At 40.7% G+C, this 18,427-nt stretch overlaps 2 protein-coding genes and 1 long non-coding RNA gene across 5 annotated transcripts in view; 1 reads left to right on the forward strand and 2 right to left on the reverse strand.

Annotated features, from left to right (window-relative positions):
- LOC143420416 (uncharacterized) overlaps nt 1-6,038 on the forward strand; it is a 33,352-nt gene extending 27,314 nt beyond the window's left edge. The window contains exons 4-5 of the long non-coding RNA XR_013100251.1: nt 487-603; nt 1,204-6,038. This is a non-coding gene — a long non-coding RNA (uncharacterized LOC143420416). The remainder of the gene's footprint in view (nt 1-486; nt 604-1,203) is intronic.
- The window catches only part of LOC101471554 (uncharacterized), a 291,948-nt gene that overhangs the window by 171,350 nt on the left and 102,171 nt on the right, over nt 1-18,427 (reverse strand). The window lies entirely within an intron of this gene.
- On the reverse strand, nt 7,117-17,129 carry LOC101470502 (uncharacterized). 2 transcript variants are annotated; one of them, XM_076888548.1, is made up of 4 exons: nt 16,897-17,129; nt 10,496-10,590; nt 9,588-10,184; nt 7,117-8,015 (listed from the first exon to the last, which is right to left on the reverse strand). In XM_076888548.1, the coding sequence occupies exons 1-4, from the start codon at nt 16,940-16,942 to the stop codon at nt 7,455-7,457; spliced, it is 1,299 nt and encodes a 432-aa protein (XP_076744663.1). In that variant the 5' UTR covers nt 16,943-17,129; the 3' UTR covers nt 7,117-7,454. The 2 variants fall into 2 exon arrangements, with proteins under 2 accessions (XP_076744663.1, XP_076744662.1); XM_076888547.1 differs by having other exon boundaries at nt 10,496-10,593.

The following is an 18,427-nucleotide window of genomic DNA, read 5'->3' on the forward strand; positions in this document are numbered from 1 at the left end:
CTGGTGTAAAATCGGCGCTCTCACTTTTTACACGTCGATTTTACGTCATTGATTGATTGAGACCACGAGGCTGACCTCAGCGAAGATCAGAACGCAGTTATTGCTCTGTTAGTTTCAGCATCAAAGATCTGCAGTGACAACCAGAGGTGTGGCCTCGAGTCACATGACTTGGACTTGAGTCACATGACTTGATGTCATTTAGTCATTTAGTTTATGACTTTAGACTTGACTTGGACTTTTAAACCAATGACTTGGGCTTGAACCTGTTTACTTCAAAGACTTGAGATTTTACCCCAAATCTAAAATGTAACACACATATTACATAAAAAGTGCGCACTGTTAATTCATTTCATTCATTCTTACCACACTGCGTACTTATGGGTGCGTGAGCTGTATCACAGCCAATCAAGTGAACCAGATTTTGTTTTTAAATAACAAAAAACAAACGGTCAGGCCAAAAATGCCCCTGTGATTCATTTTTTTCAGGTAGATAAACTATGAAGTAGTGTGTGTGTAGCCGGAAACACGTGATCTCCACAGTAGGCGGAAATACGTTCCTGCATGGATCATCAACTGCGGAAACCTTGCAAGTTGATCGTAAAGGTTAGCACAGAGTCTTTCATACATAAATTCGCCGTTAATAATTATATAATTCTAGGAATCATCTACTTTGTTTACACTGATTACGTTGGCACTTTGTTAGCGTTACAACAACGGTCAGACCCCCGAGGTATCTAAACTTTAGTAAGGAATGTGCACTTTTGACACCTCTGGTTAGCATTTAGTGGTCAGTTTCAAATGTATTTAATTTTTGCTTGTTATGAACAAATTCACTTCACTGCTTTTCACGATCTGTAACATCAATGCACATTGTTCCATTTACTGCATATTGCACTTTATTCATGTCTCTCATTCCACCTGCATCAACATTGTAAAGTTTGTCATGAAGAGGTTTATATATTTATAAATATTCTCTATTCCATTCTGTTCTGCTTTTTTATTGCCCAGATTAGTTAGTCTTTGTTAAATTGTCTGTTATATGTCAATAGATACGTATGTCACAAATAAAAGTGTCTTGAAAATTATGTTTTTATAAAGAATTTTCTCCCAAATCTCTTACATGCTAACTGTAACGTGTTATTTCTGCTAAAACCTGAACTTAAATGTGTATATGGTGTTTATCTGTTTTTCTCTCTGTTTTAGATGCACATATCAATGTGGATTTCTGCCTCCAAGCCAGAATTGCAGGAATGCACAACATGTTGCAGAAGACTCTTTCACTGCCCTCTGTGCCCCACTTTCAGCCCTACTGTCAGGGCAAAGATCGAGGAGCATATAAATGGACACATTAAAAATGCTTTGTGATGGGTCTGTCTAGCACAGACACACTGGAACGAGAGAATTTTAATACAACACCAAAAAGCATTAGACACCAAGCAGACAAAGTTCTTTGTGTTACTCGTATACGAGGGAGAGAACCACGACAAGCGCTGTTCCTTCGTTTGACCTCAGTCGCTCTCGTCGGCTCCCTCATAACACTGCTCTTTTATTGAGGTTACATGAATATACATAGGTTTATTAACATATATGATGTCTACATACAAACGAAGAGTACCTTGTCTGTGTGTTCTGTGTGTGTGTGTGTAAACAACTTCCTTAAACCTGCTGGTCTGGAAGTCCACCAGTTCATCTAAACAAAAAGCACTTAGACTAGAACAGATATAGATACGTTTATCCTACCACAAAACAATAAGAGAAGGTACGACCTCTCCCACGCTCCCAGGATGTGGGTGTGAATGACAGAACACTCTGGAATGCACGCAAAGTCTTTGCAGGCTCCTAAGGATCAACCCTCTACCAACATGACATTGATTATAAAACTCTAAGCATATATGAGTAGATATTTCTAAGCATAAATGACAATCCAATAATGTAAACCTGACAGTTCCGCCCTTTAGAAAAGTTCCCAGTTATGATCACCGCATGTCTGACAGTGTCAATGCAAACACACAGCATATGTCAATCACCCTAAATTACTGTAAAAGTACAAATGTATTAGCAGTCCTCTTATTCCTCATTGATCTCATCCAATGGTAAACTGCATCCCACAAGTGAACAAACGAATTGTTAATCGTTAAAGGAGAAATTAACATCCCAGCTTGGTGGTGTTCCTCATCTAGGCATGTAAATCACACGTCTCTCTGCAGAGTGTTTTAAGTTCTGCAGGGCGTCATAAATGTCTCTTCCAGTTGTCTCCATCACTGTCCACAGGACCAGAGTCCAACATGTATGTAGAATAGACATTCAAACATACCAGGTGGTTTTGTTGCTTGTCAACATGGCTGTCAGCTATCTCCAAAGCTGCAGGCCTCGTCCTGCGAGGGGGATTTCATGACTCCTCTACTGTCCATCCCTCTCTGCAGAAAAACCCCTGTGTGGAAAGCGTGCTGGATCCAGTTATCTTACTGCTGTTATGATCCCAGCAGTCTTCAGAGTGTCATTGTATGCATAGTACAGTGGCACAGCATTAGGTGATGTTCATAGGAGATTGCTGCCGTCACCACCATAGCTTCTGGTTCCTGTGCTTTTCACAGAATCATGATCCCATCCTCGAACTCCCTCTGCGCTGTGGATGGAGCTTGGCACGCTCCCCTCATCCTTCAGGTGCCCGTCTGTTGTCCACAATCTCCTCTGTTGGCCTCTGGAAATCCCCCTCGGCACAGCTCTCATTCCAACGCAGCTTCATGGTCCTTGCTGTGGCTCTGGAATCTGATCTGACGATGGGCCCCAAGCAGCACGACCTTTGACCTCAACCACTGACTGGGCTGTCAGCTATGCCTGGAATGGTTCTTGCTTCTCACTGGGCCTCTGAAGATTTTTAGGAGATCCCTTTCAGCAATATTCTGACTGCTGCACCTGTATTTCCTTGCTAAGAGGAAAAACTTCTATTTGGAGAGCATGTCAACAATCATCAAACCACATTTCTCTTTAGTTCAGTGAACTTCACTTATAGGCCGTGAAAGCCTCATCTGAACCTGGATGCACCACTTGCATAGTTTTAATACCTGTAAATGAACTGTTAATTCCACAAATCCATGCAAAAATCATATAAGACATAGAAAACATAATGTAAACCTGACACTTTGCCTTTCAAAGGTATGTTGGCATTAAATATACCTCATAGTTAAAGTTATAAATATGCACTTCTTTTCAGCACTTCTGCAGTCTCTTTGTTGACTTAAAAGTTGCTTTTCACATTGTACAGTTCAATTCATTCATCAGCAAGACAAAAAGTGTGTTTTCATAAAAAATGTTTTCCTGTTCACCACATTTTTTGACAGCTCTTATGATTTATACCAATTTGCTTTCATTATTGAGGATGGCTTGGATATTTTTGTTAATATGTACAATATGTTGTTTGTTTTTATATGTACAATCAGATTGTTAGATAAACTGATTGCATTCTGTACAACTACATTTACATGTTGTTGACTTTTCTTTTTTTTCTCTCTCTCTTCCAGACAAAATGATATGCCGGTGCACTTTCGCTGCCCTGTCTGTAACATGACAGTCATACAGCGTGGTGATATGGCAAGGCATTAATTGTCATGTCAGCATTCAGGACTGCTCCCCACTGAACTCTCCGATGAGCCCTGCCCCTCTCCCGCTGACCAGATCACAAGCTTGTTGATAAATGGGACTGAATGCAAAGATTTCAGAGAGATTGAAAAGGAAGTCTTCACTTTTTATTCCAAATTGTACTCCTGAGAATATTCAGCAGCTGATTCTGATAGTTTCTTTAATAAGATTCATAATCTCATCCCATGTATTGACAAGCCGTTCAAAGATCTGTGTGATTCAGAGCTTAAAATTGAGGAACTGGATTTAGTGATCATGAAAATGGCATTAGACAAGTCCCCAGGGACAGATGGACTCACTACTAATTTTTATCAATTCTTCTGGAAGGACCTAAGAACCTTATTATTTGATGCATTAAAGGAATCTATAGAGAAGAAAGAACTGATGCCAAGCATGAAACAAGAGTTGATAACCCTGATCCCTAAATCGGGTAACGATAAAAATTTAAGACCCATCACCTTAAACACGGACTATAAGATCCTGTCTGGCAAAGGGCTGAGAGGCTAAAGAAAGGCATCTCAAACATTATCAGTGAAACACAATCAGGTTTTTTGAAAGGAAGACTAATTGTTAACAATATTAGGCTGATTTTGGGACCTCCTTGAGTACAGTGAAATAATCCAAGAGAGAGGATACATCCTGTACAAAGCATTTGACTCAGTTGAACATACGTTCATATTAAAAACTCTGCAGTCTTTTGGTTTTGGAGAGGAATTTATAAATGTTATAGAGATGCTATATAATGACATCAACAGCTCTGTTTTGCTAGAACATGGTACATGTTCAAGGTTTGAGGTTAATAGAGGGATAAGGCAGGGATGTAGCAGCTCACCACTTCTGTTCATCATGGTTGCTGAGCTGTTGTCTATTTTGATTAAAAACAGTCACATTGACGGGTTAACTGTGATGGGTGAACAGATAATAATCAGTCAGCTGGCAGATGATACCACCCTGTTTTTAAAAAAATGAGGACCAGATTCCTTCAGCCTTACAGGTGATCAACCACTTCTCCAAAGCTTCTGGCCTACAGCTGAATATTAATAAATGTGAAATACTAGCTCTGCATGAGTGTCCCCTGCAGGCAATAAATAATATACAGATAAAAAAAAAAGAGATGAAGTATCTGGGCATTGTAATTTGCAAGGATAAGACATCAACAGAAAATAAGAATATCTGTACCAATATAGAAAAGTGTAAGTTTTAAACTGGTGGCTGCAGAGGGACATAACTCTGTTTGGGAGAATCTTGCTAACCAACATGGACCAAAGAGTAATCTTTTTTTTTTTTTTTTTGCCTGTCCCGTTTGGCTCTTTTGCCATCAGAATTGTTGTCTAAAGGCAAAGAAAGATGCCCAACGGATTTACTTTACCAAATTGACCATCCCAGCCTTGCCGTAATGGTCCATTTGATTCACCTTTTATTGTTTATTTTATTTTCACTTACTGAATACGGGACAGACTTGACTGGGGGAAAGAAGGGGAGAAAGAAAGAGGGAAAGAGAAACAGCTGAGAAGAGGGACGGGGGAGAAGGGCAAAAGACAAAAACCAATAGAATAAGCAGAAAAAAAAAGAAAAGAAAAAGAAAATGCATATATCAATCACCTGGATCACCTGCTGAGAAAGAAAAAAGAAAACAAGCAGAAGAGAACAAGAGTAATAGAATAAACAACATCACAATGATATATGGGAATATGACAGTAAATACTAAATATTAAACATTATTGTGCAGCACATAAGATCAACAGAACACAGTGTGCTTTGAGGTAGGAGCCAAAAAGGGTGTAGTTTGTGGGTGTGATCACCCGTGTGTACACCTGTGAGCATGGACGCGCTTGTTTTTAAAAGGTTCATGTAATGATCTGCAAGAGGGTGTGGGGGGGCCACAGCCCCGTCCTCCAGGGCATGAAGCAGGTATGGAGGAGATCAAAACTCCAGACATCCAGAGGCCCCCAGACCACAAGAGACCAAGGAAGACCAACAGAGGGGCAGCCGCGCCACTGTCCCAGAAAGAGCTAAGGAGAGTCCCAGATGAGGGCTCACTCAGCAGCCGCGGAGCAGAAGCCAGGGGGAGTTGCAGTGACGAGCCCGTGAGCTCCGCTGGCAGCCAGCTGTGCCTGAGTGACCGAGCCCCAGGCCGAGAAACCGAGGGCACCCCACCCCAGAAGTGGCCCGAGCGAGCCAAAGAGTAAACTTTCAAAAGTAAGTACTGAACATAACAATATTAGTAATTTCACAATATCGGGGTCAACCTTCAGGATCAATAAAGTTTTATTGAATTGTTAGTTGACCTTAATCTTACAGAGAATGTGATGATTTCATGGATATTTAAAGTCAGCACTGAGACAAATTTAGTAATGCCAACATTACAAAAGAACAATATTTGTCTCTTATATATAACACAGTCAAAGGAACCTGTCTTTAAGTGAAGATTTAAGGTGACGGGAAATATAAATAAGTGCAGCTTGAATCTTTACTGAAGCTCAGTATTTGAAACAGAGTTCATGTTCACTGCTGTAATAACTAATAATGATTGAAATAATAACCTTAATATTGGCCATATTATATTTACATTACCAAAGTAAGATGACTTTAGTCTCATGAACAACATGAGCTAATTGTTATTTACTAGCTGATCTTAAATGACTGTTCAGTACAGAAATGAAGCCCAACAATCATGTTTTACAGTCCTGTGGTCTCAGCCTCAGATATTTATCAAATCAAAGCTCATGTAGAAACAAATAAACAAATAAAAGATTTTCTCCTTCATTTCTGTCAAACAAAGCTGTATGAAACATTTCCAGCTGTTAGTATCATGGTTGCTAGGCAACCTGGGCAGTGCAACAGAGGCTAGACCGTCCCATTTCACAAGCCTCATGTTACGCCCCTAGTCTAGGCGTGTAGAGACGCACATAAGGTTGGAGGAGAGAGAGACAAATCCCCGCCCTGGTTCCCAAGCCAAACATCCAAAACCAGTTGTGAGTAAAAAAAAAAAGTGATTTTATTGAAGGTAATGAAGCACAGCTCCAGGGTGAACCCAGGCCAAAATAATAAACAAAACCAACTAAGTCCCACCAGAAAACTAACTAAACCCTAAGAAAGAAACAGAACAAACAAATGACAATACTAACCCTTGCTCCCTAACCCGGAAAACAGGAGAAAACTGTTCCAAAGAAAAGGCGGCTCACCCCTTCCGCTTCAGCCTAAGGGTGCCTAAGCACTAAGTTAATGCACCAGCCGTAACACCTCGCACTTCCGGCCGTAGCGGTCTTTGAGTACGCGGCCCGTGTGGACCGTTAAGGCTGCGTACTTTAAGGCTGCAGACCCTGAATTGGGATACAGCCAGGTGAGTGCAATTAAGGGCCAATCAGGAGCGAGAAAGCAAAAGAAGAAACAAGGTAAATCTGGTCATGTGAGGGAGAGTGAGACAAAGGGTAAATAAAACAAGAATCTTTAAAACAATAATTAAGCAATAAACAATTAAAGGACAGAAAAGTTTATTTTCACTTTCAACTATAGACACTTGTTCCTTAAAAACAAAAACTGTACAGTCAACACTTTTCTGCAATTTTACATTTATTTCTCACAATTTAAGTTCAAACAATCATGCTGACAGTTTTTCCCCCATTTGTTGTGTATAAAAGCAGTTAAATATGTAATTTCTTTACACTGACAGAAAGGGGAGTTTCACTGAACCGGTCCACTAAAGATCACAGTGGCTGTGATGTAAGATGAGTTTGAGAGGGAGAAAAAAAAAAACATTAAAGTGATTTATTCAGGCTGCTTGGAGAAAAGGCCAAATACTTTTGATCCAGTGATCACTGTCCTGCATGATCACGCTGATGTTTGCACAGAGCAGATAATGAAGTGAATGTTTTTGCACATTGGTAACAGTGAAACAGTTTATTTACAGCGTGGGATCGTTTGTGTTCGGAGTATGAACTGAGATTCTTGAAGCTTTTGTCACACTGGTCACAGCTGAAGTTCCCTTCAATGTGTGTATTTTCATGAATATTACGATGACCTGACCGTGAGAAGCTTTTGTCACAGTGTCTGCACTTGTATGGTTTCTCTCCTGTGTGGACTCGTTTATGTATTTTAAGATCACGTGCAATGGTGAAGGATGACTCACACTGGTCACAGACATGCTTTTTAACCCCACTGTGACAGAGTTCATGTTCTTTTAATTTACTTGGTATGGGGAAGCCTTTCCCACATTCTTTGCAGTAGCTCATTTTGTCTCCAGTGTGTCTGCGTTGATGTAGCTTTAGGCTCTTTTGATTACTGAAAGTTTTTTCACAAAGGTCACAGTGAAACTCTTTCCCACCACCACAGTGACGACAGGGTTGAGAACTGGATCCATCTGTGTCGCTCTGCTTCTAAACAAAGACACAAAGACAGTGTAAGTCAGGGAATTGCTTCAACATTTTTATCCCGTTTTTAATCACCATTTTAATGATATACAAGTACAGAAGCTCAGAGACATACATAGAATAGAATAGAATGCCTTTATTGTCACTACACAGTTGTATAGTGAGATACAGAGCATCTCCACTGTATACATACAGATGTAAAGGAGATGTTGCAACAGTTTGAAAACTTGAGACTTTGTGGGGAAAAAATTGCTTCTGCTTTTGAATTCTTCTCTTTCTATACCTCCATGTGGCAATGTTGGCTGAGTGGTGATAACTATTGTTCAGGAGATTACTCTAGCAGCTTCCTGCACCTTAAAGGTGGGCAGGAATAGTGTGGAGTGTATACGGGCAGCCTCCACCATCTGTTTTCTTTAGCATAGCAGTTAGTGGACTGTAGTTAGATTGCAAAAGAGTAATCACTGCAGGTTGAACGGGTCATGGATAGAACATTGAGGTTAGAGCAGGGCGATATGACCAAAAATATTTATCACGATATACATTTAAAAATTTGCGAGAACGATATAACTGACGATATAATTGACACTATACTAATATATTTTCACTTAAACAAGCAGCTGTTTTTTATGTGCATTAAAGTTATATAAAAATGTAACAGTGCAAATTCTTTGCTGACAGTTTAACCAAAAGGCGTTTCCAGTGGAACCTGGCCGACATATCCTCAGCATAACCATGTATAATATCCACAAAACTTAAAACGAGGTCATACACACAATACGGTAACATTATGTTGAAGCACAGTACGTATCGCTCCGCCTACGATAGCCGTAATGCTCCGACAATCCATCAAGCGGTGCGGCTTTGTAGCTTAGCAAAGTCGTACTGAAACATCTGACAGATTTTCGAGCGCCGTGCACATAAAATAGTTTCGAGGTCAGTAAACACAACCAGAGTTCATACATAAGGCACACGGGGTTATAAGGGGCTCTGTCGACTTTCAGAAAAATCAAAGGATTGATTTTAAGTGTGCCGTATTTTCCAAACAACACGGTAATAACGACGGCCCGCTAACATGCTCTACCAAAAATAGTGCTTTGTTGTGTATCTGACAGACGAAAGCTAAACCAGTTCCACACCAGTGAAGTTGCAGCATTTTGACAAACCAGTTCTGGTTCATCCGTTTCACTTAACGATCCACTTTCACTCTTCTCATTCTGCATCGCCGCCATGTGCGTATGTAAACAAAGGCACTGCGCATGTGCGCTTTACCCATATTCTATCGCGATGTCATTTTCCTATCGTTGCCCAAAATTACACCGGTATTACCGTGAACGGTATGATATAGCCCAGCCCTAGTCGAGGTTGACAAAACATCACAGACACATGGAGAACTGGGCGAGTTGCTGACTGTGCAGCGCAATGGGAGAACCAACTGAACTGAGCAGAGAGTCCAGAGTGTGGAGAGCTAAGCTGAGCAATGAAACCAGCTAATTGCTAACATGCTAACACAACTGAATAAGCAGAGTTGTTCCAAACAGCCAGGCTAAAATAACAAGAGAAAAAAATATAAATACATACCTCACAGTAACTGCACTTGTACAGTTTCTTATTGGTGTGGATCTGTTGGTGGACTCTCAGGTAATGTGGAGCTTTAAACGTCTTCTCACACTTGTCACATTTATAAGGTCTCTCCTCATTGTGAGTAAACATGTGATGTTGTAACTGTGTGTCTGTTACAAATAGTTTCCCACACTGATCACAGCAGTAAACTTCATGTCTGGTGTGGATGCGTAGGTGAATATTTCGATACCCTTGATGTCTGAAAGTTTTTCCACAAATGTCGCAGCTGTACGCCTTAATTCCAGAGTGGGTAACTTGATGACTCTTTAAGTAGCTACTGCGAGCAAAAGCTTTGCCACACTGATCACAGCTGTATGGTTTAAGTCCACTGTGGATGAGTTGGTGTGTTTTCAAGCTTCCGGCGTCGGTAAAAGACTTTCCACACAAGTCACAGGTGAATGGTCTCTCCCCAGTGTGGATGAGCCGATGACATTTCAAGCTGGAGTTCTGAGTAAACTCCTTCCCACACTCGTCACAGCTGTATTTTTTCTCTCTCTTTCTTCTGTGAGGTTTGTCGGCCTCCTGAGAGCGCTGACGTCTCGCTTCATGTCGGTCCTGCAGTGACAGAGATACAGAGGCAGTGAGTGAAACGCAGTCACGGAACAAACTTTTTTACTAATGCACGATCTACTGTAGAATATAAAGCACCTTGAGGCGACTGCTGTTGTGATTTGGCGCTATATAAATAAAATTGAATTGAATTGAAACTCCCTCTGTAATGAAAATGACAATAAAGAAAATATTTTGCTCATTGGAAAAAAAATATATTGTATGAAAAATTACTTTATTTTACTTCAGTATCCTTATAAAATGTTATCTTTGTATTTTCTTGTAACTTGACCACAGGTTCAACATTTCTTCCTCACCATCTGTGTTGAGCTCATTGTTTCCTCTGTAGTGGCTGAGCTGAGTCCAAATGGCTGAAAATGTTCCTCCGTCAGATTCTCCTCCTGCTGATCAGCTGGGACACAAAAGAATATTTTTATGTATTTGATCTCTGACAAAAAGAAGCAGAGCAAACACAAACCAGAGAAAGCAACATTTAGAAGATTCATTTGTTCCAGCAGCTGCAGGATGGTTTCTACAGGCTGAGGAACAACAGTCACTGCAGGAATCAACATCTGCACATTGATTTTCTGTTAGAGGAACAAAGTGAATGCAGACACACAGACAGGCTCTCTCCAAACCCTCAGAACAAAAGCTGTCCAGCTTTGTGTGTCTGTCAAAATGCTTTTTACAAATCCTGCTGGAATCAGTGTTGTTACAGCTGCAGTCAAAGCAAGATGGAAACAATGAAGAAGGAAAGTTCAAATCTACTCAGACTAAATGTCTTCAGTCAGTGTGTCAGCCTCCAGTTAACAACAGTGGTGAGAAACTGCACTACTGAACCTCCACTGACTGAGTAACTGCAGTTTGGTGCTTCATCAGAACTTCATGGCAGTTTGTACACAAACTGGAGAAAACATCTAAGAAACTGAAGGTGAGCTGATAGTAAGAGGATCATCATCTCACACTGCACCAGGATTCTCAGACCATGGGTCCGTTCTTCGTACCTCGCTTACTACATCCAAGATCAAATGACACATCCAAGATCAAATCATCGCGCTAACTTTGAGCTCGCTGTCCCGGTTCTCCGAACACACCTGTTGTTGACGATTAGTATAGCTGGATGAAGTAATGTGAGATCACTGGGTGGCTTAACAGGGGCTACGCATCAATAGTAGAAACATTGATCGGCAACCCTTTGATTGGTCGGCGAAAATGTTGAAGGAGCGCGCTCGGTATTTTTCGGCAGCAGAGCAAGAACTCTTGATTGAGGGATTTCAGGAGTTTCAGAGTTTAATTAAAACGCAAGGGAACACTGCAAAGGCTGCAAAAGCAAGGAGAGAGGGCTGGCAGAAAGTTGCTGACAAATTAAACTCATAAGTAATTTAATAATATTAATAATAATGGATTGCATTTATATAGCGCTTTTCAAGGCACCCAAAGCGCTTTACAATGCCACTATTCATTCACTCTCACATTCACACACTGGTGGAGGCAGCTACAGTTGTAGCCACAGCTGCCCTGGGGCAGACTGACAGAAGCCAGGCTGCCATATCGCGCCATCGGCCCCTCTGGCCAACACCAGTAGGTGGTAGGGTACATTTATTATATTATATTACATTATATCCTCTTTCACATTAGAGCCACAACAGGACCCACTAGAACATGGGAACAAGTAAAAGTGAAATATAAGAATATTCTACAGAATGGTAATATTTATCACTTATATTGCTTTTCGTCTCTTGGAAAGCGACCCTGAAATAATCTGTTTGTTTGTTTATAACCGCAACCAAGAAAAGGGCAGAGCAACAAAAGACAGGTGGTGGTCCTGCACCCCCTCGTCAACAAGTTGGTTAAGTGAATAATACCCTCACGGGAAAATCGATATCTCTCTATGAGCACACTGTCGCGCTGAGCTAAAGGATCCTGTCTATCCCGCAATATACGCTGAATTCTGAGGACTCTCCTTATCAATCTTGCACCTTCCGCAATGGGTTGGTCGTGTATACGGACAGGATATGACTGCGACAGACTTCCCAAATCCACCTTCGCTTTTATAGCCGTGGTCTCTCATCTTGATTACACGAAGTAATTTACTATTACTACTCTAAAATATGAATTACATCTGAAATAATCACATACATGTAATAGAATGTTAATAGTACATTTCCCTTTTTTTACGAAATGACCTGTATGTATCTGTGTGACATCAATAAAAGAATCAAGTGCTGCATTATCTTTAGTTACATTGATGTTATTTATTTATGGTGAAACAGTGGTAAAATATCGCTGTTGCTTTCGTATACATGAAGCGGACATACCTGAGTGGCCGCGATCTAATCCTGTTTACATAAAGTAAGCCTGCTCCTGAGCAGGTTTACGCTTACGGCTCTGTTACTATGACAGCAAGTCCCGGATGAGCTTCGGGGAACCGAACGATCCAGGATCACGCGAAATCGTCAACAATCAAATCCAGCTAACTTACTTAGCGAGGTACGAAGAACGGACCCCATGTCACGGTTCACTTGATCCCTGCAAACAGGCACAAACAAAAACTGTCTAAAGCTTTTGTAAAGACACTGAAGCAGTGGACTGATGAGGCTGTGGAGAATCTGCAGGTGTGTCTGGACTGCACCGACTGGCAGGTTTTCAGGATTGTTACCAACAGTTTGGATTATTATAGAGATGCTGTGACGTCCTGTAACATCAGCTTCTGTGACGACAGCTGCACAGCATCACAGTCTAAACTCCAAAACCTGTTTTCAGCTAATGACTCTGCTTCTGTCTGGAAAACAATCAGACGGTGAACCAACCACAAACCTAAAGACCCCACTGCACCAATAATTCACAGCTAGCAAACAGCCCTGAACAGCTCCTGCTGTGGATTCTACCAACAATGACCTGTTACTCCCACACCCAAGACTTTCAACACCTTAGCACCCCCCATCATTATAAAACATGGGCCTGGACCTTCTGTAGAACTTCAACTACAGAAATAAAACTGAACAAAACACCCGAGTTCACTCCATGATCAACATTTCATAGAATGAACACTTATGGTCAGGTCTACCTGTGAAAATGAGCATTAAACTTCAAATATTCACGTGAGCAAAAGAAATCAATCTGATCAATGAAAAGTAGAAAAAACTTCTGTCTTCTGTACACAAAACTAAATAAAATCCAACATTCAATCCACAACATGATTAAAAACATTATTCTTCTCCCAAATCACCAAGAGCTGCACATTAACCACCACAATATATTTTTATTCTCTGTGCTTTCAAATATGAACACTGTTTACTTTCATCTGTTTCATTCGTTTTTGTTAACATCTTCCTGTGCATCACTTTACAGCAGCCACACTCATTGAAATGAGACTTTGTAGTTCATTTCCTCTCATGTGTTCATCCACAGCAGCAGGGCAGTCTATTGTGACCCTGATATTGCAGCAGATCTATGGGCTCAAAATGTGGTCATAAATATTTTGTACTTGTAAAAAAGATTTGTGTGTGCGTAAAAAAGATTTGTGTGTGGACTTTGCCAAAAAACCCTGCAAGTTACAAGTACGGATTTTGACCCTATTTTTCTTCCTTTCATCTGATTGGTCAATGTCATGTCAATCACAAATGTAACAATCCAATCAGAGAACAGATGGGTTTGGCTGTCGGAGGGGCGCTTTTTTGAACTGCAGGTCCTTGAAGGGTGATACAGTTTGAAGCTGGAGGATCGCTATATAAATATCCGATAGCAGCTAGGTCCCCTAACTTTCAGCAGCTGTTGAAAGGATAAAGTTGTGGTATATCAGTGGTTAGAAATACCATTATTACTTTAGGATTAGTTTAACACAAAGTCAGGGCTGACCCGGGTCACAGTGCGCAGCATAAAAGTCCTTTCACATCGGACGCAGGATGTGCTGCTAATGCTAACTGCTAACTAAAAGCAAAGGATCCAGAATTTGTTACGCTGGCTGCTGGGCTCTGTGGGTTTTTGCAGCAGCTCTACCTGTACTAGATGCACCTGCTCCTTGTCTTTTCTATCTCTGACTTTATGTCCTCTACAAGAATTTGTTTTTTTTGCTGGTTCCTCGAATGTTCAATAAAAACATGTATGCTAATTCATAACGAAGAAAGCTTTGTAATGAAGACTGTCATTTCCAAAACACTGCCCGCCCCCAACCCACGGTCCGCAGCGCTGTTGAAAAGGCTGTGGAAGTCCCTGTATTAAACACGTAGACCTGTGACACAAAAAAATCACCAAACTCGGACGACCACAGACTGTTTTCCTTCGTGGTGATGAAGGAAAACGTTGGGTGGGCATTTATACTCAGAGTGAAAAACGATACTCAGGGTTGAGTAACCCCGAACTGTCCAACTCGGAATATTCGGTTTCAGAAAGGCTGATAACAATTAGTTCAATCAACGCGGAGTTGCTTTAATCCCAAGTTAAGCGCGCGCACGAGGATACATAAAGCCCTGATTAGTGGAGCACAGATTAAGCGAGTCACCATGGAGACGGAGGGAAAGAAGGCGCGGTCAATGTATTTTACAGCGCTTGAGGCCAAAATTCTGATGGCAGCATATGCTGATAACATGCAAATTCCGCGGAAAAAAAGTAACGCAGCCTCAGCTGCAAAAGAAAGAGAGCATGCATGGCAAAACATAGCCGACAGAGTCAATGCGTGAGTGTTAATTTAAACGTTGATCTAGGAATTTCCACCCATTTAACACGTTATTTTATTATATTTTATTTTATTTTTTATTTTATACATTTTATTTTGTGATGTGAGCGCAGGTGCAACCCAACAGGCCCCAAACGTTCCTGGCAGCAAGTAAAAATGAAATATAAAAATATAGTCCAAACAGGTAAGGTGTAATTGTATTATGAGCCATAGTGCTTGGTCTGTTTGTCCCATGTAAATCAATTGCAGTTAGAGGCTACATTAACTTCCCCTCTGTAAGCACTTATTGAAATTATCTGAGCACATTACAAGTACATATTTGCTTACTCTGTATGCTCAAATGTGACCCGTTATAGCCAACAGAAAAAAAGCGGAGGCCCGAAAAACAGGTGGGGGTCCTCCACCACCACTCACAGAGGCTGAGCAGTTGGCTTCCACATTTGTGATAATGTTGGCAGCATCATGATCTTCACAGTGCAGAGAACACAAATTAGCATCCATTACTATAATGAAATAATTTGTTAGTTTGAAATGCTACAGGGAGCTATGTACCTGTACATTAATGCTGTGGAAAGACTTCCTGTTCACATAGTCTCCTTCATTTACTGAAGGAGCAATGATTGGAATGTGAGTGCCATCTGTACAGCCAATCACGCCTGGGAACCGTGAGAATAAATGTAAAATTTAAGTAGTAGTCCAAGTATCACCACATCATGAATTAAGTTTCGTTCATCCTGATACCTGCAATTTTGTGGCATCCCTCTTTGATAAATCTTGTGGGTCTATGACCGGGGAACACCACAAACGCGTACAGGAGACGTTTCAGTGCAACTGTAACATTCCTGACTGCCCGACAGACGGTAGCCTTGGAAACGTGCTCAGCGTCACCAATATTATACAGAAAGCTCCTGTTTGCAAAAAACCGAAGTGCGATACAAATAATATGTACAGAACTGAGAGGATGTCCGCGATGTGTCACATGAGCAATATTAGGCCTGAGGATGTTCTTCAAATAAATTATAGATTGTGCTGAAAGACTGTAACGTTCACACAGGAAATCATCAGGAAATGATAAAATGTCCAAACACGCTCTAATCACTCTCTCCCGGCGGAGAGCTCTGCGGAGAATTTGGGCTTCAACATCTACTGGCTCTTCAAGGAAGGAGCACGCCATGTCTGACACTTCCTACTGTCAGGTTTCTGACAAAGAGGCGGGGACAGTCAGGGTTAGTTGAAGTAAACCTGCTAGGGGGCAGGTTAGCTTCACGGAGTGTGTCGTCATAGTAACTCACTCAGAATTAATCTAAACTCGCTTTGTGAAAACGAAAACCCAGAGTTTTCGTTAACTCAGGGTATACTTACTCAGAGTTTGCACTAAACCGGCTTCCTGAAATAGGGCCCTGCAGTTCAAAAAAAAGCGCCCCTCCGACAGCCAAACCCATCTGTTCTCTGATTGGATTGTTACATTTGTGGTTGACATGACATTGACCAATCAGATGAAAGGAAGAAAAATAGGGTCAAAATCCGTACTTGTAACTTGCAGGGGTTTTTTTCTAAGTCCACATACAAATCTTTTTTACGCACACACAAATCTTTTTTACACATACAAATCTTTTTTACAAGTACAAAATATTTATGACTACATTTTGAGCCCATAGTGCTCGGGCAACTCAGGCAGAATGCGTGAGTGTCTCCAGTACTCTGTACCGCGGGGCGATGGGTGGGTGGGGGGAGAGTAACGAACTTCTTTTTTCAAATCTATTCTTGGCACCCCCTCACGGCAGTTTCCTTCTTTCTCTTCTTTCATAGCTTACTTCCTGCTACAATCACGAGTGAGGCCTTCATTTCTCACAAAACGCTCAACTTCTCCCAGCATGCTGAGCTAATGATTAGTTGGTGTTTTTCTCCAAACACTCTCTCACTCTTCTCTCAACGTGTTCACAATAAACTGTGAACAGACACCGAGGAGAGCAGCAGAAGACCTCATTCAGGAGCTAAACTCAACATGAACTGAACTTACAGTAAAGTTAGCTCGGTGCTTACCTTTAGATGATGGGATGGGCTGCGGCGCGCTGAGGCTTCGGATCATTTTTTAGAGAGATCCAGGATATGGAAACCAATATCGGAACGATTAGCCCCTCACACTTCCCTTCTGGTGAAGAAATGACGTAAAAATCGCCGTTTAATAAGTCAGGATCCCGTATTTTACGCCAGCGAGTAGCTTTGAACGTCTGTGTTGCTACCCGATCCGTACCGGAAACCCGATTGCTACCACGCATGCGCAAATATTACGTCACTTCCCCTCTTTGCCAACATTGCGACATTCAATATGTTTGAATGATACGGGTTTTTTGTTGTGTTTTTTAAAGAACTTAATAAACAATGAGTATACAACATACGAACAGATGAAGTATATAAAAGACCTGGGGCCCGTTCTTCGTACGTCGCTTACTACATCCAAGATCAAATCATCGCGCTAACCGTGAGCTCGCTAATCCGGTTCCCCGAACACACCTGCTGTTGACGATTACTACAGCTGGACGCAGGAATGTGACATCACTGGGTGTCGTAAAAGGGGCTACGCATCGATAGTTTTTTTTTTGTTTTTTTTCTCCAAAATCTTTATTTAAACATCAGTACAATACAAAATGGAATTAAGCAGTATTACAATAATGGTGATGTACTTACAGAAGAATTGTATGCATAGATAAACAAATACAAGAACAGCATTCAAAAACAACAATAGAAACATGCTAGGGGGAAAGTAACTAATCAAGCCAAAGAACAAAGTGATTGAAAGATCTTGATTTTTTCACAAACACCAATAGTTTTTATAGCTTTTGGGTTAGTGGAGTTCTTAATAGAGTTAAGATACTGTACAAGTTCAAAGGAGAATACATAGAAAGAGGGATGTCTTCCTAAATATTTGGACTTGTGAATATGAAATTTAGCCATTAAAAGTAACAAGTTAATCATATAGCTGTTATCAAAATTGAATTGTTTTTGATTTTTGTGCAGACCAAACAAAACATATTTCCAAAACAGTACAAATCCTTTAAATATATTTTCTGAAATAAAAACACATAAGCTCTGCCAAAAATCTTGTACAAGGTTACAAAACCAAAAAAGATGTATAGTAGATTCCTTGGAAGTTTTACAAAAGCTACAGCTTGTATCAATGTCTAATTTGAATTTGCTTTGAAGATAATCTTTAGAAGGATAAATTCTGTGTATTAATTTATAAGAAATATCTTTAATTTTGTTGGTAATTAAAAACTGATTAGGGAGTTTCCAAACTTCGTTCCACATAATACCATCTGACAGCCGGTTCCAGAAAAAAATAACATATGGTAGCGTGGTTATGGTACTCTGAAATAAAGCTCTAATCGATTTATTGTTGTTTTTAGATTGCTTAGAAAAGCAAATCTTGCCAACAAAAGTTTGTATGGGAGATGTCAACGGCCTGTGGAATGAAGTGATATTAGGTTGATTCTTAAACAGCATACAAACCCCTGATGGTATTGAGCCAAATACTTTGGTATAATCATGACGATTTATAGCTAAATTGAAGTGT

This window comes from Maylandia zebra, linkage group LG9, assembly GCF_041146795.1.
Source record: "Maylandia zebra isolate NMK-2024a linkage group LG9, Mzebra_GT3a, whole genome shotgun sequence".
Taxonomy (NCBI): Eukaryota; Metazoa; Chordata; class Actinopteri; order Cichliformes; family Cichlidae; genus Maylandia; species Maylandia zebra.

Bases quoted from the DNA above. Each gene is read 5' to 3' on its own strand.
- LOC101470502 (XM_076888547.1), bottom strand. From the start codon at position 16,942: ATGATCCGAAGCCTCAGCGCGCCGCAGCCCATCCCATCATCTAAAG. The intron at 10,594-16,896 runs GTAAGCACCGAG...TCTTTTGTGTCC, and splicing joins GCCCATCCCATCATCTAAAG to CAGCTGATCAGCAGGAGGAG. The intron at 10,185-10,495 runs GTGAGGAAGAAA...CTGTCACTGCAG, and splicing joins CAATGAGCTCAACACAGATG to GACCGACATGAAGCGAGACG.